General features: G+C 55.3%; 2 protein-coding genes across 4 annotated transcripts; both read left to right on the plus strand.

Moving 5' to 3' along the window:
• Positions 1-765: 765 nt before the first annotated feature.
• On the plus strand, positions 766-10,453 carry POLR1E (RNA polymerase I subunit E). Its single transcript, XM_059492205.1, has 12 exons — positions 766-920; positions 1,006-1,109; positions 2,286-2,362; positions 3,217-3,302; positions 4,040-4,095; positions 5,055-5,199; positions 6,474-6,581; positions 7,349-7,445; positions 7,623-7,756; positions 8,466-8,547; positions 8,659-8,790; positions 9,475-10,453. Exons 1-12 carry the CDS (start codon positions 860-862, stop codon positions 9,632-9,634), a joined length of 1,242 nt encoding a protein of 413 aa, XP_059348188.1. The 5' UTR covers positions 766-859; the 3' UTR covers positions 9,635-10,453.
• A 6,662-nt stretch (positions 10,454-17,115) lies between these two features.
• SLC25A51 (solute carrier family 25 member 51) lies at positions 17,116-21,665 on the plus strand. Of its 3 annotated transcripts, none has more exons than XM_059492438.1 (2): positions 17,116-17,282; positions 17,941-21,665. In XM_059492438.1, the coding sequence occupies exon 2, from the start codon at positions 18,572-18,574 to the stop codon at positions 19,412-19,414; it is 843 nt and encodes a 280-aa protein (XP_059348421.1). In that variant the 5' UTR covers positions 17,116-17,282; positions 17,941-18,571; the 3' UTR covers positions 19,415-21,665. The 3 variants fall into 3 exon arrangements, 1 of the variants encoding a protein (XP_059348421.1); XR_009420430.1 differs by lacking the exon at positions 17,116-17,282 and having other exon boundaries at positions 17,733-19,478; positions 19,562-21,665; XR_009420431.1 differs by lacking the exon at positions 17,116-17,282 and having other exon boundaries at positions 17,733-19,478; positions 19,579-21,665.
• The last annotated feature ends 36 nt before the right edge of the window (positions 21,666-21,701 follow it).

Below are 21,701 nucleotides of genomic sequence, written 5' to 3' on the forward strand. Positions count from 1 at the left end.
CGGGACATCAAGGGGAGACCGGAGAGCCCCGGTCCCGCCCGACGCCGGGGTCACCGGTGTCCGCCTCAGCGCCGCCCCCCGCCCCGCTCACCTGCGGTGTCCGCGCGGGAAGGGCCGTGCGAGGCTCGGGTCAGGCTCGGGTTAGGCTCGGGCTCGGCCTGGCTCGGGCCTGGGACTGGGCTCGGCCCCGGCCCCGCTCCCGCCGCTCCGGCCCCGCCCGCCCCGCCCCGCCGCGCCGACACTGCGCGTCACTTCCGGCCGCTGCCGGCGCGGGTCCTGCTCGCAGCCAATCCGCGGCCTCGTTACTGCTACGCCCCGGCGCAGCCTCACCTGGCCCAATCGGAGCTGAGCTTATTGCCACGAAGGGAGGCGGCGGCGGAAGAGGCGGAGCAGCGGGGCCGTGGTCGGGAGCGGCGTGGGAACCGGAGCGCGCATCGAAACCGCGCCCCGCATCCCCGCATCCCCGCATCCGCGCATCCCCGCACCCCCGCACCCCCGCATCCGCGCACCCCCGCACCCCCGCACCCCCGCATCCCCGCATCCCCGCACCCCCGCATCCCCGCACCCCCGCATCCCCGCATCCGCGCATCCGCGCATCCCCGCCGCACCCAGCGCCCCGCATCCCCGCATCCCCGCATCCCCGCACCCCCGCATCCCCGCATCCCCGCACCCCCGCACCCCCGCATCCCCGCATCCCCGCACCCCCGCATCCCCGCACCCCCGCATCCCCGCATCCCCGCACCCCCGCATCCCCGCACCCCCGCATCCCCGCATCCCCGCATCCCCGCACCCCCGCATCCCCGCATCCCCGCATCCCCGCACCCCCGCCGCGCATCCCCGCCGCACCCAGCGCCCCGCCATGGCCACCGCCACCTGGCGCTACCGCGGGGACCCCGAGGGCGAGCGGCCGGCGGCGCTCGGTGAGCGGGAGCGGGCCGGGGCGCGGGGCGGGTCAGTCACGGGCCCCGCGGCCGGCCCCGGAGCTCACGGTTTCCTGTCCCGCAGTGCGGTTCGCCAACGGGAGGCTGGAGCGGCCCGAGTCGCTGCACTTCACCGTGTACCGGAACCGGGACTCGGCGCACCCGCGGAAGAGGCACCGCCGGATCCTGGTGAGGCCGCGGGGGCTGCGGGACGCCGGGCACGGAAACGTTCGGATGCAGTGATAGTTGTACGCAGCGAGGCCATAGCCGGATAACGGGCTAAAAGCGACAAATGTCATCAATCGCCCCCGTGCGCTGCAGGCCCGGCGCAGACCGGGAGCGGGCCCGGCCCCAGCACGGAGCTCCCGGCTGCGATCCCGCCGGGCAGCGCCTGCTGCGGAGGGCTGTGAGCCGGGCTTCCCTCCCGTTGTGGCGGGAGGCTCCTGGCTGTGCGGGCGGGCGGGCCTGGCACAGGGTGCCCACCCTGCGTCCCTGGCAGTGCCCACGCCAGGCTGGGCACCGGGGCTGGCAGCACCTGGGGCACGGGAAGGTGTCCCTGCCGTGGCAGGGGTGGCATAGGGAGGCTTTAAGGTCCCCTCCGACCCAAACCAGTGTGGGAGCGTGAGGATCTGTGCCGAGCTCTGCCGCAGATTTTGTTAAACAATGGGAGTTTGGCCCAGGGTGTCACACAGGGAATGTCCTGGGCTGGCTGAGGGACACTGCGGGGGCAGCTGGCGCAGCAGGGACACGCTGAGCCCTGGGGAGCTGCTGCCCAGCTCGTGGGGCACCCCTGGCAGTGGATCCCAGTGTATTACAGCGTCCTGTGTGGGTCGCAGCTGGTGAGAGAGAGACGGTGAATCTTGTATCTTGATCAGAAGGCTTGATTTATTAATATATGATATATAATACATTATAGTTATACTAAAAGAATATATAGAGAGATTTGCAGAGCTGCTAGCTAAGCTAAGAATAGATAGAAAAGAACCCACAACAAAGTTGTGGCCAAGGACTCAGTCCCCTGGCTTGAACTGATGATTGGCTCTTAATTATAAACATAGAAAATGAGCCAATCAAGGTGAATCCTATTGCATTCCACAGCAGCTGATAATAATTGTTTACCTTGTCTTCAGAGGCCTCTGGCCTCCCGAAGACACAGAAATGTGAAAGAAAGGATTTCTGTGGAGAAATGTCTGCGACACCAGTGTGCTCTGCCCTCGCTGGGAAATCTCCTCCCGAGGGCTCTTTGTTCAGCTCAGCTGCATCCCAGGGGGGCTCTCAGTGAGGAGGGGGCTGAGCCTGCAGTCAGAAGGTGCTTTCTAGTGCTGCTTTCCCTCAGCCCTTTCCAGGATCTCTCTGCTTCCCCAGGTCTCGGAGACAGAGCGGCTCTGCTACGTGGGACACAACTTTGGCAGCCAGGTGATGAGGTGCAACTCGCTGTGCAGGTACGGGGCAGGGGGAGCAGCACAAGGCTGCTCATACACAGAGCTCCCTCCCTGGGCTCAGGGATTGGGGCAGGAGTCTCTGGGTGTTGGTGCACACCTGTGGGAGCTGTGCTGTGTAAATCAGGCTGGGCTGAAGCCCTCCTGTGAGGCCTGGGGTGAGGATGCAGAGCAGCAGCAGGAGGGAGCTGTGCTGCTGAGGAGCTGCCTTTATCAGCAGCTGGAGGGTCAGTGCTGTGGGGCCCCTCCAGCTGAGAGGTTCTGCACAAGGACCTGGCTTCCCTCCTGCAGAGCCTCTCAGAAATGCCCTCACCAGCCTCAGCTCTGCCTGAGCACTGGTCCAGCAGAGGTGCATCCTCAGTGGAGCAGTGTCAGTGTGAGATGCTGAAAAAGGAGCACCAAGGGTTTGTTCCTGCTTGGGCTCAGAGAGATAAATGCAGTTTAACAAATGTGCGTGGTGCAGCTGTGAATTCAGGGTTGTTTGTGGGCAGATTTGAGTGCTCCTGCCTCTGAATGCTGGTGAACAGGTGATTCTGAGGGCTGAAGTGCTGCTTACCTGCATCTCTGGAGATCCTGAGCTCTGGGAGGAAATTTGAAATTTGCCAGCAAGTCCTGGCATACTGAAAATAGCAGAATTCTGGTACCTACACTTCACCCAATTCAGTTGTTTCAAGAGTTCTGTATTTACTCAGAGCATCAAGTCTTTCTGTTTTTATATGTCCACGTGTCTTGGAGATAACCTGGTTTGTCACAGCGCAGCGTGTGAAGGCAGGAGAGCTGGGGTGTGGGAAGACCTTGTAATTTAAATAATTTCCACTGCTCTGCCTCTCACTCATCACTGCCCCCGTTCTCCCCAGGTACTTTGTTGGAGTGCTGGACAAGAGCTCTGGGCAGATGGATGTCTACAATGCTGAGATGTTCAACATGCAGCCCCTGCTCTCAGGTGAGGGTGCTGGCAGTCACAGCTGCTGGGCTGCTCTGTCCTGGCCCTCCCTGCCTCGTTCCTTGGCAGGCAGCAGGGGCAGATCCTTCCCGTGGGTGTGCCAGGAGAGGGGAGCACGGGCTGGGGATTGGGGTGGGAGTCACTCACAGAGTGTCACTGCTCAAGTGCAGCCTTATCTGGGTGTGTTCTGCTGAGGGAGGCCTGGCACTCATCAGGAATTGGGTCCCTGAAAAACAACAAAAAAAAACCAAACCCAGAACAAAACAAAAAAATCCCCCCCCAAAAAAAGCCCAAAAAAAACCCCAAAACCAAAAAACGCCAAAACAAAACAAACAAACAAAATAAACAAAAAAACCCATAAAACAAAAAACCAAACAAACAAAAATTAAAAACAAAAACAGAAAACCAAAACCAAACAAACAACAAAAAAAAAACCCCAGGTTTTATCCAGCAGGGCTATTTTTTGCCATTGAACCCAGGATAAGAACCCAAAAGATCAGATCTTTTGGTAGCTGGTTTTTACCCTGTGCCGCAGGAAGTGCGTTTGGCCACAGTCCATGTGTTGCACCCATGGGGTTTGTAGAAAAAGCCTTTTTTATTCTAGATTTTCATGTTTGGCGTGTGCTTTAGGCAGCCAGGTGACACGGAGGAGGTGCTGTGCCAGTCTGTCGGTGACAGGGCTGAAGGCACTCCCTGCTGGCTGCTCCTGCCCAGCTGTGACTCTTGCTGTTTTGCAGATAACGTGATGCCTGACGACACCAAGGACTACCAGACCAAATCCTACCGGGAGAAGGTAAAGCTGGGAGCTGTGCCCTGTTGTGCTCTGGCTGACAGGGGCAGGTGCTTGCCGTGGGGCTGGGAGGTCTGGTGTCCTGCAGGGCAAACCTCTGCAGGCCCAGCATTCCCCCCATGCCCGGGAGGCAGCACAGGCGTGGCCTTGGCGTGGTTTTGGGGTCCCCCGTGGCAGGCAGGAATGGTGAATCTGACTCCATGTTCTTAGAAGGCTAATGTAGTATGATATGATATTGATATGATATCGTACTAGATTGATGTGATATGATACTGATATGATATTGTATTATATTGATATGAGATTATATTGATGATATATTGACATGATAATATATCATTATTATATTATTATATATTATATTATTATATTTTATTTATATGGTATCATAATATATTTATATTATATAATATAATGTAATATAAATATTATATTGTATGGTATTATATGATATCGATATGATATGATACTAAAGACTACAGAGAGAATACTTACAGAAGGCTTAACAAGGTAATAATGTAAAACTCATGATTCTCCAGAGTCCAACACAGCTGGACTGTGATTGGTCATTAAGTTAAAACAACTCAGAAGAATCCAGTGAAACAATCACCCGTTGGATAAACAGTCTCCAAACACATTCCAAAGCAGCAAACCCAGGAGAAGCAATCAGATAATATTGTTTTCATTTCTCTCTGAGGCTTCTCAGCTTCCCAGGAGATAAATCCTGGTGAAGGGATTTTTCAGAAAATGGGACAGTGACATTGCCTGGCTCAGGAGTGTTTTCCTGATTACCCTGGGTTCCTGGTTGTCCTGGTTACTTTGGGCTGCCCTCGCAGACAGCGCATCCCGCGCCTGCGGGCTTTGTTTAAAGCTCTCCTGGAGGCCGTGTCTGCGTCAGGAGCAGGGGGTTGGTGTTCCCCGGGCTGCCCAGGGTGCTGCAGAGTGTGCTGTGCCCCGTGCAGATGGATCTGTGCATCGAGGCCTTTGGCACCAGCAAGCAGAAGCGAGCCCTGAGCTCCCGCCGCATGAACGCCGTGGGCAGCGACATGGTGAGCACGGCTGTCACCAAGGCGGCTGCCAACGTCATCGATGCCAAGGGAGTGACAGGTGAGGGGACTGCCTCGGGCTGTGAGCAGGACAGCCTGAAGCGCCTTTTGCTGTCTGTCCATGCCAAGTGTGGCTGGAAGAAGAGGGCTTTTCTCTAAGTGATGAGGAAGTAGCTGGTCAGCAGCTGGGATGGGTACATGGGGAGGAACTGCTGCTTTCTGGTCCTGCTGGGCTCGGTGTTGGAGTTAGCTGAGTGAGGGAAGGTCCCTGTGACATCAGTGTCCCTCCTGCCTGCTTGGAAGCTCCTGTGGCTGTGGGTTCACTGGCATAAAGGCAGTGCCTTTAGCTGGTTTGAGCTCTGTGGCATGGCTGTTGAAAAGGCACCTTCTTACCTCAAAGAGTGGTGCAGCCTTGGGACACCATCACAGCGCAGCAAGGTGTCACCGTGCCTGGGGGCTTCCAGGCTGTGGCAGGAGGGAGCTGGGGCTGCCCTGGCTGTGGGCACCTGGGCAACAGGGCAGACGAGACCCCTCCAGAGCAGTTCTGGCATCCTGGGAGTGTCACTGGCAGGAACAGGAGAGATGTCTGTTGCCTGTAGACCCCACCACCTTTCATCCCTTTTGTTCCAGGGTGGATACTGACTGTGCTCTCAGAGCTGCTCTGTGCCAAGTGGGTGTGCACAGAACACAGGTGCCAAAACTGTGCTCTGCGTGCATCTTGGTGCCCTCCTTGCCTAGATGTTTCTCTAGTCTGGAGTGGCCTTTCTAAATTTTTATGACCAGAAGGTGTGACCATGTTCAGAGGGGTCTTAGCATGAGGGAAGACACAAGGATCTGACTCCGTGTTTCAGAAGGCTTGATTTATTATTTTATGATATATATTACCTTAAAACTATACTAAAAGAATAGAAGAAAGGATTTTCTCAGAAAGCTAGCTAAGAATAGAAAGGAATGATAACAAAGGCTTGTGGCTCGGACAGAGAATCCAAAACAGCTGACTGTGATTGGCCATTAATTAGAAACAACCACATGAGACCAATCCCAGATGCACCTGTTGCATTCCACAGCAGCAGATAACCATTGTTTGCATTTTGTTCCTGAGGCCTCCCAGCTTCTCAGCAGGAAAAATCCTAAGGAAAGGATTTTCCATAAAAGATGTCTGTGACAAGAATGTTCTTGAGAGAAGTTGTAAATGTCTAGAACTCCAATTGTGACCGAAGTAGTGTTGACCCGTTTGAGTGAACTTGCTCCTAAAGGAAGGGTTTGGGTTGTGCTGCTGCTCTGTGCATTTTGGTTATCACGACCCAAGTGCTCCTGTGCCGGTTCCCTCCCCAGGGCTGATGCAGGACGTGGCCCAGGACGATGTGCAGAACATCTCTGCCTTCCTCCCGCCGTGCCACGAGGACGCCCAGCGGCCGGAGCACGTGTACAGGTTTGAGGACAGTATCTTTTCTGTGCACTGGGGCTTCAGTCCCCACGGAGCCAACTGCTGTGCTGGGGGCCAGCTGAGCCCTTGCCCCTCACAGGCCAGGAGCTGGAACTGACGTGATGCTTCCCTGGGGTTTTGGGGCTGCAGGTGCCATGTCCTGCCCGTTCCTGTGCAGAGCAGGATGCCCTGGGAGCATTCCTGCTGTTCCTGTGGAGAGCAGTGTGACCGTGTTCACAGGGGCCTTGGGATGTGGGAAGAGACCAGGATCTGACCCCATGTTTCAGAAGGCTGATTTATTATTTTATGAATTATATTACATTAAACTATACTAAAATAATAGAAGAAAGGATTCCATCAGAAGGCTGGCTAAGAATAGAATAGGAAGGAATGATAACAAAGGCTTGTGGCTTGGACTTTCTGTCCAAGCCAGCTGACTGTGATTGGCCATTAATTACAAACAACCTCATGAGACCAATCACAGATGCACCTGTTGCATTCCACAGCAGCAGATAATCAATGTTTACATTTTGTTCCTGAGGCTTCTTATCTTCTCAGGAGGAAAAATTCTAAAGAAAGGGTTTTTCATAAAAGATGTCTGTGACAGAGCAGGATGCTCTCCCTCTGCTGGGAGCATTCCCACAGGGAGTGTTGGCTGTGCTTGTGCCACAGCCTGCCGGAGGCTCCATCCCCTTGCCCTGCCCGTCTCTCCAGTCGAGTGTGACGGAGCTGCCCTGCGGGGAGGGCGAGGCCAGGCCCGTTGTTGTCCTTAAGCTCCTGCCAGTCCTGTCTCCTGCCGAGTACGAGGCGCTGCGGGCGCCTGCAGCCGCCCTGGCCAGCATCACTGCCGAGGAGATGGCCAAGAGGGCAGAGGAGAGAAGGTAAGGGCACTGCGGGGGCTGAGGGGCACTGGGGCTGCTGCTGCCCGTGCCACGGCTCGGGGCAGAGGGAGGACAGGGCATCCAGGCATGGCAGAGCAGCCCCTGGCTCGGGGAATGCGGGGGACACCTGTGTGCACAGCAGCAGGGGCGGCTGAACTCCCCCTCTCTTTCCTGCAGCCTCTGCTCCTTTGTTTTGGAGGAGCTGAAGTTCCTGCCCACTGATGAGAAGAGCAGGGACCACAAAGCCAGGTGCCTCTGGTTCCTGGACACCCTTATCAAGTTCAGCCAGCAGAAAGTGATCAAGAAGAAGCGTAAGAGAGTTTTCAGCTCATAAACAGATGCTTTTGGGAATGTCCTCATCATCCTTTGCCTACCAGCTGAGTGTGTGGATCATGCCCCTGCCATGCTCAGGGTCCTGCTTTTGAGGGAACACCACACAAAACATTTTGGCTGAGATTTTCCAGACTTGCCATCCTCCTTAGAACTTGTGTGTCTCTTTGTCAGTCCTTGGCAGGGCTGAGGGAGGAGGAACTGGCAAACCTGGCTTTAAATTTACTGTGTTGACGTGACACAGCAGTCACCCACAGGACTTGTCTAAAGAGAAGGTGGGAATGACCAAACTTGGTGATAGCAGGGACTTGTTAGTGTGGTCTCAGCTTTGACAGTGTTTGTGGCAAAAGAAATAATGCATAAGTGTGTGTGTATTTTAGATTGTATACAATGGAACTGGGAGGCTGCTTTTACTAAGAAAATAAAAACTGTTGGGATTCTCTCAGGCCTGAAGAATTAAGAACCTAGAAATGAAGCAGTGAGGTTTGTTTTAGGTTTATTGTGTTCCTGGGAAGAGCCCAGCCCCAGCAATCCCTCCATGCTGGGATTGCTGGGGCTGGACTCAGTGATCCCAGTGGGTCACACACATTCTGCTGTTCCATGCTAAGTGTCAGGATGGTGCACATGCTGCTGTGCTGGTGGGCAGTGCAAAGCAGGCTGTGTGCTCTGCATTGCCCCTTTCTGCCCTAGATCCAATGGGTCCTGAATGCCCACGCATCATCAGCAAGAAACTCATGAAGAATTTCACCTCACTGACCTACAACAATGGCAGGTGAGGGATGCTGTGTGGTGCTCCTGGCACAGGCATAGCAGAGCTCAGCTTGAGGGGCCACAGACACACCTTACACTCCACATCTCACGAGTTCTGCCTCTTGCCACACAGCATCCAGAATTTAATCTCTGCATCCATGAAGGCCAAAATCACCGCCTATGCCATTGCCTTGGCTCTGCACATTAACAACTTCCAGACGGACCTCACCGTCCTGCAGAATGACCTGAAGCTCTCCGAGAGCAGGTGAGTCTCCTGTTCCTCCACACCGGCCAGGACCCTCCTGCAGGGGGACCCTGGGAGAGCTCCGGAGTGGCTCTGCACCTGGGCAGGGCAAGGATAGGCAGTAGGCTGTGGGTGCAGGACCTGCATTTCCCTGGAGCTGCAGCTCTGCTCCAGCTGCGCTGCTGTCCCTGGCCCTGCAGAGTGCATTGGATCAGGCTTTCTGGCCAAAACTTCACTTATTGCTGGGTCTTACCAAAGCCCTTGGGCACTGCTTGGTTTTCAAGCTTCCTCATCAGTTTTGATGCCACCGCTTATTTTGCCCACAGTTACCCTCTATTCTTGGACCAGAAGTGGTGGATTTAGTGGGTTTAAAAGCAATCTGCCATTGGTTTCTATCCGTTTTCCCTTTTTCTTTCTGGGACTAAGCTTTTGCAGGAGTCCGCGTTGGCTGTGGCAGTGGGTGCTGGGTTTGGGTCGTGCAGCGCTGCACGGGGAGCACAGGGCCTGTGGGGGAAGCAGGAGGAGGCTGGCACCTGCTGGGAAAGCAGCAGCGCCTGTGCCAGGGGGCTGTGCCTGCAGCCCAGCTGCTCCAGCTGCTGCCTCCAGGGCATCCCTGTGCACAGAGACACCTCGGGGCCCTCCGAGGGCTCAGCCACGGGGGCTCACCCCGCTGATGGCATTTCTGGCATTTCTCCTGCTTTCCAGGATCCTGGACGTCGCCAAGGCGCTGCGGCTCAAGGTGTCCAAGGCCAAGGGGGTGCCAGGGCTGGAGAATGACCAGAGCCACAAGCTGGGCACCCTGTCCCTGCCCCTGCCCACGCAGAAGGCGCCAGAGGGACAGCGCAAGCGCAAGAAGATGAGCTGAGCAGCCCAGGAGCTCTGGGGGCACACAGCCCCTCCCTCACAATGTCACGGGGATGCCTTCATCTGCTGGGTTTGGGTCCAGCATCAGCCCTCACCCAGCTGGAACCCAGGCTGAGGGTTTCACCTCAGTAAAATGCTGCTTTTTTTTCTATTTATATAGAAAAAGCTATAATAAAACCTTTTTTTTTCTAGTTTGTCTGGGTGGGTGTGAAATGGAGGTTGAGCTGGAGCACAGGGAACTGTTTGAGGTGGCAGGTTCTGGTTCATGGCCCCTCCCAGGTTCAAGGTCAGAAGGAGGGAGACAAAGAGTGTGACTTACGTTCACTTTTTTGTTTCTCTGGAGTGCCAGTGTAATCCTTTGCTCAAAAGCTGCAAAGATATTCAGTTTCTGTCACTTTTTCTATCCTGGCTGTTTTCCTGGTGTCGTGGGGTGACAGCCTTTATCCCAATGTCGTGTGTTGTGTCTGGCAGCTGTGCCTTTTCTCTCTTCCCCGCCCCGGCCATCTTGCTGCGGCGGGGAAGAGAGGAGGGAGTGTGACCAGGCACTTTGGCTTTTGGCTGCTTGGCTTGGCTTGGCTAGCTGCTTGCTTGCTTGCTTTCTGCTTTTTGTGCTGTGTTTTTCCTTTTCTTTTGTTCCCTCTTTCTTACCCTTCCCTGAAGATACTGGACCGGCTCCGGACCTGACCTGGACGTCCAGGACACCTGGAGCCTGCGAGAGAAGCTCAGCGCCCTTCACAACACAGTCTGTTTTCTTTTCTTTTCTTGTGTTGGGGAGTGTTCTTTTGTTACTTGTAAATAAATAGGTTTGTTTTCCACTTTGCTCCTCCGAGAAATTCCTTCCCGAACTCGGTGTTGGGGGAGGGGTGGTTGGAGGTTTGTTTTGTTTTGGGGGGCTCCCTTTTGGAGATTTCCCCTAATTTGTCCTAAACCAGGACACCTGGGCAGGGAGAGTTCTTCATGGAGAGCAGTGAAAATGGGCTCACAGCTGTGGCTTCCCAGCCCTCGGGGAGATCCTTTAGTGTGGTTCCTCGGTCACTGCTGGTGATCAGCCTCACGGAGCTGATTACTGGGTAAGGCTCTGGGAGTGGAGAGGGCTCGTGAGAAACGGGATCACCACCAAACTGGTGCGTGAAACGAGAGCATGGAACGTCACAGGACATCATCTCTGGGCTGTCAGACAGTAACCTGGGTTTGTTATGTCCTCGTGGGATGTGTGAATCTCCTGGCACGCCTCAAAGCGCCGCTTCTCACCCCTGTCATCAGCAGCGGCACAAACACCCTGTGTTCATTGCTGCTGGGGGAGTTGCAGGCTCCAAGGAACCAGCAGGGCTGGCTGAGGCTGGAAGGGGCTTCTGGAGGTCTCTGTGTCCAGCCCCTCTCCCTGCCCAGCTCTGTCCAGGTGCCTTTGCAGAGCCTCTGCTTACAGGAACTCCACAAATCCAGAGTGAAGCAGTTTGCCAACATTCAGAGGGCGTCTCCTTTGCCCCTGTGTGCTCGTGGCCTCTAGCCTGTCCCTGGGCACCTTCCCTGCAGCAGCCCTTCTCCCCTGAGGGGAATGTGGGAGTGCTAGACCTGGTGATAGCAGGCACTCGTTAGTGTGGTCTCGGCTTTAGCAGTGTTTTGTGGCTAAAGAAAGAGATGCATAGGTCAGTGTAGCAGGCTCCATGGAATTGGCTAGGGCTCTGTGGAGGGCTGAGACTTAACAGTAGGAATTGCTGAGTCAGGATGAAATATCAAAATAAGCTCCTGTCTCCCGCCTCTCGGACCCCAGCTTATCTCTGTAACCCCATTAGGTCACTTTGCCCCTAACCCCTACTATTGGACAAGTTTGGATCCCCTTACACCCTACAAAAAGGGGCTGTTTTAGCCCATTCGGGAGAAGAAGAGCCGTCACAGACCCTTCAATAAAACCAGCGCTGTGGAACCACCAGGACTATTTCCTCTTCTCCTCTCTCATCTGCCTTTCCCTCCAGCCCACAGGTGCCTTAGCAAGCAGGAGCTGATACCCTAAGAGAGCTGATAATCACTAAAGAGCTGAAATCCACCGGGCTTGCTAAGGTAGCCGTGGCTACGAGGGGCCTGGGCATTGGGGCACTCTTGTGGCACTCTGTCCCCAGGAGGGACGGAGCTCTCCGGGTAGGACTGCCTCGCTCTGGGGCAGGGGACCGCAGCTCTGTGTGCATTACAGCCACAGACAAGTTGGGCCTTCCAGGCTCAGTGCCCCTGGTTCCCTCACTGTCCCTTGCAGCAGTGATGCCCCAGCCCCTTCAGCATCCTCCTGGGCTGCCCAGTGTGTGCATGCCACAGACAACTTTTATGAAAAATCCCTTCCTCAGGGTTTTTCCTTCTGAGAAGCTGAGAGGCCTCAGGAACAAAATGTAAACATTGATTATCTGCTGCTGTGGAATGCAACAGGTGCATCTGTGATTGGTCTCATGTGGTAGTTTCTAATTAATGGCCAATCACAGTCAGCTGACTCGGACTCTCTGTCCGAGACACAAACCTTTGTGATGATTCTTTCCTATTCTATTCTAAGCTTAGCTAGCCTCCTGATGAAATCCTTTCTTCCATCCTTTTAGTATAGTTTCAATGTAATATATACCATAAAATAATAAATCAGCCTTGTGAAACGTGGAGTCAGATCCCGGTCTCTCCCCTCATCCTCAGACCCTGTGAACGCCATCACGTGTGCGTGCCTGGCACTGAGAGCGCAGAGCCGGGCACGGCTGCCCAGGCTGGGCAGGCAGGAGACGAGCTCAGTTCTAACTCTGTGGGACAGACACACGGACGGTGTCCGTCCCTGACCCTCCCTGACAAACAGGGACAGTCGCTGACACAGCAGCTGCAACACGAGCAGCTCCCAGGTGCTGCAGCTCCAGGATGAGGGGCTTGTCCAGCCCGGGGCATCCAGGCCTGCCGGGGGTCCTGCCAGAGCACATTCCCTGTGCTGCTGCTGCCTTTTCCTAACCTGGGAATGAAACCTGGGACAATTTCAGTAACAAGGTAATGTGACCGTGTTCACAGGATCTCAGCATGAGGGGAGAGATGAGGATCTGACTCCATGCTTCAGAAGGCTGATTTATTACTTTATTATATATATTACATTAGAACTATACTAAAAGAACGGAAGAAAAGGTTTCATCAGAAGGCTGGCTAAGAATAGAAAAAGAAGGAATGATAAAAAAGGCTTGTGTCTCGGCCAGAGTCTGAGCCAGCTGACTGTGATTGGCCATTAATTAGAAACAACCACACGAGACCAATCACAGATGCACCTGTTGCATCCCACAGCAGCAGATAACCATTGTTTGCATTTTGCTCCTGAGGCCTCCCAGCTTCTCAGGAGGAAAAATCCTAAGGAAAGGATTTGTCATAAAAGATGTCTGCGACAGAGGTAATATAAAAGGGATTTTTTATTTGGAAGCATTCATGGGCAGTTGTGGAAAGATGTCCATAAAAGCCCACTCACGTAGGATGAGTACAGTTTGTCTAAGTTTAGCAAATCAGTATAATTGACAATAAAGCACCAGTTAGGAGGACAAGTGGTGATGCAACTCCCCACCCCCCGGTCCAGCCCCTTCTCTGGAGCCCTCCCTTGGCACTGGTGTGCTTTGTCCATGAAATTATCTCCAAGAGCTGCTCTCAACCTTGGGAGCCAGGAAAGAGCCAAGAAAGCACAGGGGCCCTGCACCCCAGGGATTGGAGATCTGGAATTTTTCTTGTTGTTTAGGGAAAGGCCACGGAAAATTACTGGGAAAACTGGTCACTAATACAATAGGCTACAGAGCTACAAATGTATGTGTGAAGAATACAGAGAACATAGAAAAAAAGACAAAATCCAAATGGCATCACTATGTGCGCGATCTCCAGCTGCTCACAGTGACTTTGAGAAATGTTAGAAAGTCTCTGTTCCCAGCCCAGCACTTGAAGAAGCAGTCAGAGCTCTTCATTTCTTGGTCTCAAGGTTGTTAATTGTTCCTTGTCTATAAAATTCTTTCTCCTGCCCTGCCCAGGTCCCTCCAGCAGGACAGTCAGAGGCACTCTGCCTGCCCCAGGGCAGTGTTACCTTTTTATACTAAAAACCACATGTGCAATATTTACAGTTACTGCCCAATACCCATCACCTGCGTTAGACAGGGAGCTGCTACTCTAAACCAATCCCAAAGTGCCAACATCACCCAGAAGATGGAGGCCAAGAAGAAGAAGGAGAAAGGCTGGACATGCCCAGATCCCTCCATCTTGTCCCTGAACCCCCATTCTAAAAACCCCAAAATCTGTTTTTCACCCTGTGATAAATTCACTATCATTCTGCCTAAACTGTTGTGGCTTGCTGGTCTTCATATAAGGTTGGTAAATTGCTCCACGGGTCATAATCAAACCCAGAGGGGCATTTTGGGCTCTGTGAGTGCCAGGGTCTCTGAGCCCCCTGGCAGGGTCTGGGCTGCTCGGGACAGACAGAGGGATGTCCTGGCTCCTGACACATCTGCACCTCTGGAGGTGAGGACAAGGTCGCAGAGCCACAGAAGCACCGAGCAGGGAAAACAGCTGCCAGGTCATCGAGCCCAGCCTGCAGCCAAAGGTCGGGCTGGCCTTGTCAGCCAGGGCACAGCAGAGTGCCACAGGCAGTGTGTCCCCAAACACCCAGGGACAGCCACTCCAGCACCTCTCTGCACAGCCCACTCCAAAGTCTCATCACCCTGAGACAAAACTCTTCCTGACAGCCAACCTGAATCTCCCCAGTGCTGGAATTCAGGACACCCCTCTGGCTGCCCTGGGGGCTCAGGGACCCTGGCTCAGAGCCCAAGACACCTGTGACTTTGATTATGACCCATGGAAAAAATTACCAACCTTACATGAGGATCAGCAAGCCACCAAAGTCTAAGTAGAATAATAACCAGTTTGTCACGGGATGAAAAATAGATTTTGGGGTTTTTAGAATGGGGGTTCAGGGGGCAAGATGGAGGGATCTGGGCATGTCCAGCCTTTCTCCTTCTTCTTCTTGGCCTCCATCTTCTGGGTGATGTTGGCACTTTGGGATTGGTTTAGAGTAGCAGCTCCCTGTCTAACGCAGGTGATGGGTATTGGGCAGTAACTGTAAATATTGCACACGTAGTTTTTAGTATAAAAAGATAACACTGCCCTGGGGCAGGCAGAGTGCCTCTGACTGTCCTGCTGGAGGGACCTGGGCAGGGCAGGAGAAAGAATTTTACAGATAAGGAACAATTAACAACCTTGAGACCAAGAAATGAAGAGCTCTGACTGCTTCTTTGAGCACCGGGCTGGGAACAGAGACTTTGTGACACATCTCGGGGTCACTGTGAGCAGCAGAAGTCCCCAGACCCCAGCACAGCTTTGAGACTGTGTCCTCTCCCCCAGCACAGGAGGGCAAAGCCTCACCAGGGCTCACAGGCCGTGCAAACCCACGCTGGATTCATGCCAGGGCAGGGCACAGCTGACCAGGGCTGCCCACACACGGACTCTGGCCCCTGTCACCCGCTCAGGGCCAGCAAGGCCACCTGAGCTGCTCTGGGCTTTCTGCCCTCTCAGGACAGTCAGGACTGCATCGCTCGCCAGGGGCTTTGGCACAAACAAGCCCATCTGCAGGAGGACACGGGGCTCCTGGGGAAAGGACCATCCGGGAGACGTTGTGCCTGACAACGCTCTCTGCTGCCCCAGCACACAAGGCCATACCTGTAAACACCACTGTAACACCCTGCAGGGCCCTGCAGCGCCTCTCCAGAGCCCCGGTAACTGCCTGGGTGACATGAGGAGAGGCTTCAAACGCATGGGGCCACACATCATTTAACAAGTCATTAAGAGAATCTTCACAGCTGAACCCATAAACACCAAGGGACATGTGCTGCACCACAGCACCGGCTGTTTGTCTGCGTACAAGATCCCTGCAAAGAGAGCAAAGGGTATTAATGAATGAGACTTAAAAGCAACATAATTGGACAATACTTCTTCTCCTTGGGCAAGGACCCGTTCTGTACCCAGCAGGAGAGGGACCAGGCAGCAGCAGCAGCACCACGGCCGAGCCCAGCCCCTATTCCCAAGCGCACACAGATGAGACAGAGCACAAACTCTCCAGAGTAGAAACCCATTCTGATTTAGGTGAAATGTACATCTTTGGGTCTGTGGCTGGAAAACACAGCTATGTAGCCTGACTGCAAAAGCCTAGGCTCAGGGAAACTGCTTCAGTGAAGGACAGAGAGAAGGGGGGAGACAGAGGGTGACAGAAAGAGACAGAGACTGCTGTGAGAGCAGGCCAGCCTGACCTAGGAATTCTTCCTGATGCAGAAGAACCAGCAGCGAATGTCACTGAAATTTGTAAAATGAGTATGCATTAACCTATTGTGAAACTGCACGCAGATGTATTTGAGAGGAGGATAAAAAGGGACCTGGAGTTCCCAGAGGTATGCGTGTCTTTTAAGGAAAGCAATCTCCACATGCGTCCGGCGCTGTAATCATAAACATACCAGCTTTACAACTTTCACAAAGTTGTGGAGCTTTTGGCTCTCTCCACAAAACACAGACGCGCTGCCCAGTCCCGACCGCGGTGCCACATCCCTCACGGCCGGAGAGCCTCTGTCCCGGCGGGACACCGTGGGACACCGGGACGGAGCTCGGCGGGACGCGGAGCCCCGCGCTGCCCCAGCCCCAGCCCGGTGCGGGCAGCGGTACACACCGCAATGAATGCGGGCCGTACAGTCTGTTACCGAACCGGTAACGCCAACTCGCCTCCGCGCCAGCACAGACACCCCCGCCCGTCCGCACGGACCCAGCTCTCCGGAACCGGCTAGGGCCCGCCGGGGAGCACCTGGGGCCGCACAAGGGGCACAGAGCCCGGCCCGGCCCCGTGCGGAGCCGGCCCGGTCGGGATCGGGGGAGCTCCGGAAGGGCAAAGACTGACCGTGCGGAGCGGAGCTCTCCCGGTCCCGTACAGAGCTCTCCGGGAGCTGAGCCCCGCCAGCCCCGTGCGGAGCGGAGCTCTCCCGGTCCCGTACAGAGCTCTCCGGGAGCTGAGCCCCGCCAACCCCGTGCGGAGCGGAGCTCTCCCGGTCCCGTACAGAGCTCTCCGGGAGCTGAGCCCCGCCAGCCCCGTGCGGAGCGGAGCTCTCCCGGTCCCGTACAGAGCTCTCCGGGAGCTGAGCCCCGCCAGCCCCGTGCGGAGCGGAGCTCTCCCGGTCCCGTACAGAGCTCTCCGGGAGCTGAGCCCCGCCAGCCCCGTGCGGAGCGGAGCTGTCCGGACCCGGAGCACCCCCGTCCCTCCCTCAGCTCCCTCAGGCTGTTCCCGCCCGCCTCCGCCCCGCCCCCGGGGGCGTGGCTACAGATCACCGCAGTCTGATTGGCGGACGCACGTGGAGGGGCGCGGCCTGTGTCGGGGTGGTTGACACCGCCGGGTCCTCGCGCCCTCCGCCGGCCCCGCCCCGTGCGGTAGCGTGGTAGCGTCACACGGCGGCGCGGTGACGTCAGAGAGCGGCGCGAGGCCGCGCCGTGCCGGGCGCTGGTGGCGCCGCGGTCGCGGTAACGGTGCGGGCCCCGTGCGGGCCCCGCGCGCCCGGTGCGAGCCCGGTGCGTTCGCCGTGCGCTCCTCTCCGCTCCGCTCCGCTCCGCCCCTCTCCGCTCCGCCATGGCAGCGCCGCCCGCAGGTGCGTCCCGTCCCGCCGCGGCCGCGCAGGCGCCGGGGCAGCGGCAGCCGCGGTTCGCTGGGCCCGGCCGGGCCGCAGCCGCCGCCGAGCTGACCTTGGGCCCCGGTGGCGGCGCTGGAGGGCGGCGGTGCGGGCAGCGCGCGGTGCCGGGGGGCGGGAGCGGGGCCGGCAGGTGCGCGGGGCTGCGGCCCGGAGCGGGAGGCCCCGTCGGGACGCTGCTCCTGCACCGGAGCGCGAGGGCTGCCCCGGGGACGGAGACGCTGCCGGCGTCAGAGGCGGCGGGAGCCTCGGAGAACAAACGGCTCTCCCGTTCTTTCCCATCCTTCCTCTGCCTTCCTCCCCCCGCCCTTTTCTTCCCTCCCTTTTCTCCTCCCTGTTTCTCCCAGCTCCTTTGTGTCTCTCTGTCCTTTCCTTTTCTTTCCCCCTTCCTTTCTCCCCTCCTCTTTTCGGTAGCTCCTCGTGCCGGGCAGGTGCTCCCCAAGCACCCCTGAGATCCTGGGATCCCCTGCCGGTGCTGGGGAGCATTTGGGGCTCAGGAGCACCCCCAGCCCCACACGGCTGTCACGGACCTCACTGCGATCGAGGGTGGGATGTGGGCACCTGCAGAAACATTTTTTCATAACTGTTAAGTAAATAATCCCATTCTTCTCTCAAACAGGGCTTGCCAGGTAGAGATCCCTGCGGTCCTCCTTCAGACTGTCTGGCCAAGCTGCCTCTGTCCGCATCCTTGAGGACCCCAGCTGAATTCCACCTGTGACCCTCCTCAGCAGAGCGAGGACGTCGAGCCCGGGGGCTGATGCAGAGGAGGCTGCGTGGCAGTGAGCTGGGACTGATTGAATCTCTGCCCTGTGCCGGTGGGGTCACACCTGTGTGGCACCTGTGCCTCCCTGCGGGCGGTGGTGAACCCGAGTTAGCTGGTGTTTTCTGCCACGGGGAGAGGCAGAGTGTAAGGATCGGGCTTTGTGATGCCGCTGTACACGTTTGATGTAGCTTTGGTGTTTCATAGGTTTTTTGGCAGCCTCTCTTTTGTTCACGCAGTGTTCTGTTAGCGCGAGGGCCAGCCTTTCGCTGTTGGAGTTGGTGATTCCAGGGGGATTTGTTTCTGTTTAGGTTTGGAGCAGCGCAGAAGGGAAGCAGCGCTGCTCCCTGAGCATGGCCCAGCCGCTGCCAGCGCCGGCTGCTTGCTGCTGCTGCCCGCGGGCGCCGGGGCGCCGCTGCGCGCTGCGGGGCTGATGCGGTAGCGGCGGGGCTGCTCTCACGGGCTCTTGGTGGCTCGGAGCGGCGGCGCCATGGCGCTGGCGGCCCCCGAGGAGGCGGTGTGCTCCTCGGGCAAGCACTACGTGTGCGGGCTGTGCGCGGCCTTCACCAACATCGCGGTGACGTTCCCCATCCAGAAGGTGCTGTTCCGGCAGCAGCTGTACGGGCTGCGCGCCCGCGAGGCCGTGCGCCAGCTGCGCCGCGACGGGCTGCGCACGCTGTACCGCGGCATCCTGCCACCGCTGCTGCAGAAAACCACCACGCTGGCGCTCATGTTCGGCCTCTACGAGGATTTCTCGGCGCTGCTGCTGAGCCACGCCCGCGCCCCCGAGCTGCTGACGCGCAGCGCGGCCGCCGCGCTGGCCGGCACCACCGAGGCCGTGCTGACGCCCTTCGAGCGCGTGCAGACGCTGCTGCAGGACTACAAGCACCACGACAAGTTCACAAACACTTTCCAGGCTTTCAGGGTGCTGAGGGCCTACGGGGTGCGGGAGTACTACCGGGGATTGGTGCCCATCCTGCTGCGGAACGGGCCCAGCAACGTGCTCTTCTTCGGGCTGCGCGGGCCCATCAAGCAGAGTCTGCCCGAGGCCACCTCGTACAGCTCTCACCTGGTCAACGACTTCATCTGCGGGGGGCTGCTGGGCGCCCTGCTGGGCTTCCTCTTCTTCCCTGTGAACGTGGTAAAGACTCGCATGCAAGCTCAGATCGGTGGCGAGTTCCAGTCCTTCTCCAAGGTGTTGGCGAAGATCTGGCTGGAGCGCGACAGGAAGGTGATCCACCTGTTCCGAGGAGCCCACCTGAACTACCACCGCTCTGTGCTGTCCTGGGGGATCATCAACGCCACCTACGAGTTCCTGCTGAAGCTGCTGTGACCCGTCCTGCTCGAGGGGCACCAGCGCTCATTGTCCCAGGGAGCAGTGCCTGTGCCTGTGCCAGGTAATTCCTCCCAGCCTTCCGTATTTATGGGGTGAATGGTGATGCATTTAAACCTTGGTGCAATTATGACGAACTTCTTAAAGTATTCCTTTGCTGGCAGGTGAGTTTACCCATAACAGAGCTACCAGACAAACACAAGGTGTAAAAGAGGAAAGAATAGTCTGTATCACTCCCAAAATTGCGCTGTGCTCTGTGGTGGGATGCACTCCACTGCCCATGTTTAGAACATGAGAATCAAGGAGGAGCTGAAGAAAAACAATTCCATTGCCTGATCATCTTCCCAGTCTCGATTTTGGAACTGCATTTTCAGATGTTTTGGGGTCCTCATTACTTTGTGTGAAGCTCAGAGGACGGATACAGAAGGGGATGGCTGAAGTGCAGAGCTCCCAGCTGCACCTCAGCCCGCTGCAGCCGCTGCAGGGTGCAGCCTGTGGTGACCACGTCCTCCAGCCGTGGCACTGAACGTGTGACCTCAGCCAGGCTGGATCTGTGTGTGTGTGTGTGTGCGTGTTTGTACGTGTGCCTTCCTGTCAAAAGGGAAAAGTGGAAGGAATGGGACAGCAAACTCACTAAAGCTTTAAAGTGTCCTTCCTCGTTAAAAAACATGGAGTTTGTTCTGCTTTTTCTGAGGACTTTTTATTTTTTAATTGCTGCTTTTTCTGTTGCCTCCAGCTGCAGGAGCAGGGAGGTGTCCCTGTGTGTAAGGACACTCCAGCTCCTGCAGCTGCTCAAGCACTTCACAGGCTTTTTGCACTGCCACATCTTGTCTTTTCTCAGCTCCCTCTGTGGAGTTAGCGGTCACTTGGTGTTTGTACCCAAAACTCGGGGATCTGCCTGCTTGGCGTGTTCTGTTAAAGGTTCTGCCACACAGGAGTGGCACAGGCAAGGTGTGAGAGTCCTGGGTGACCTGCTTCACTGGAGGTCTGCAGGTAGAGTGGAGACGAAAAGCCAAAGATGACCTTGGAAGCAGGGAGCAGGAAAGGTGGAGTGCTTGGAGACATGTTTCAGGACTTCTGTTGGCAAACATTGAAAGGGACTGACAGAAATCTGTGTCTTACAGAAGCAGGAGTTCAGAGAGAGGAGACTTGAGGCTTTAGATACAGGGACAGAAGAGCGAGCACAACCCTGAGCTAGATGAGGGTCCCAGCAAAAGTGTTTGAGTCTCCCTGAGGGCTTCCTCTTCACTTAAACTCTACATTCACATATAAACCAAAACACTTTGGATGATGGGGAGCAGCAAAGCTTTCAGACACTGCTTTGAATTTAGTCTTTTCTTAAGTCTTGGAGGGGCTATTGCTTTTCTGAATTTGAGTTTTCCATTTGCTAAAACTGTCTTCCAGAATCAATCCTAATCAGCATGTTGTAATCATACAGTCCTGAGCTTCAGACAGTGTGGGTGGGCACAAGCGCGAGTTCCTGCATCCCAGTGGTGATTATCCATCTAAATAAAATGTTTACTGGATGTTTGTTACTGGCAGAATCTGATTTTTACCAGTGTACCTTCTTTTTGTAATCACTCCTTGATGGAATAAAAACAAAATCTGCATCCTGTTTCTCTGTGGAAGATGTTATGTGCTCCTGTAATGTCAGGGAAGCCAAAGTGTTGAGGTTGAGAAATAGTGGAGCCCTGGGTCTGAGGTTCAGAGTCGGTTTTGACTCTTCAAATGTCACTTTCATAAAAATTTAATGTAAAAGCGCTACTGTGACACACACACTTGTGAATGGCAGCATCTAAGCACTAAAAGTGTTTTTCCTCTTAATTTTTAGGGGGCACGCAAGAGCCAGCATGGTCGATTTTAACATAAATAAAATACATTTCAATTCAGTGAATTATTAAATGTTTATTATGCAAGCAAGAGAAACTGTCCACAAATAGTAAGTTACTGAACGGCTGTAAGTACAATACTTCCAAAGCAGTTCTGATACTTCATATACGGTATTAAAAGGCTACAATTTTTACTAGGAAATCTCAGGTATTTCAAAATACTCTACATGCACAATTTGTTTCTGTATTAAAAATCTTATACTTAACTGAGGATATTTAGTGCTTTAGAAAATGCACCTTTGACTAAGATCAGCCAATGAGAAGCTTCTGTTTCCTACAGGTTAAAAACATGATGGGTTGTTGACTTCTTCCTTTCTCTCCAACTGTTTAGGATCTTGTAAACTAAATTTTTTGAAACCTTCCATTTGGCAAGTGTATTTCTTTTTTCCCAAGAGTTT

This window comes from Ammospiza nelsoni, chromosome Z (assembly GCF_027579445.1).
Source record: "Ammospiza nelsoni isolate bAmmNel1 chromosome Z, bAmmNel1.pri, whole genome shotgun sequence".
NCBI classification, from domain to species: Eukaryota; Metazoa; Chordata; class Aves; order Passeriformes; family Passerellidae; genus Ammospiza; species Ammospiza nelsoni.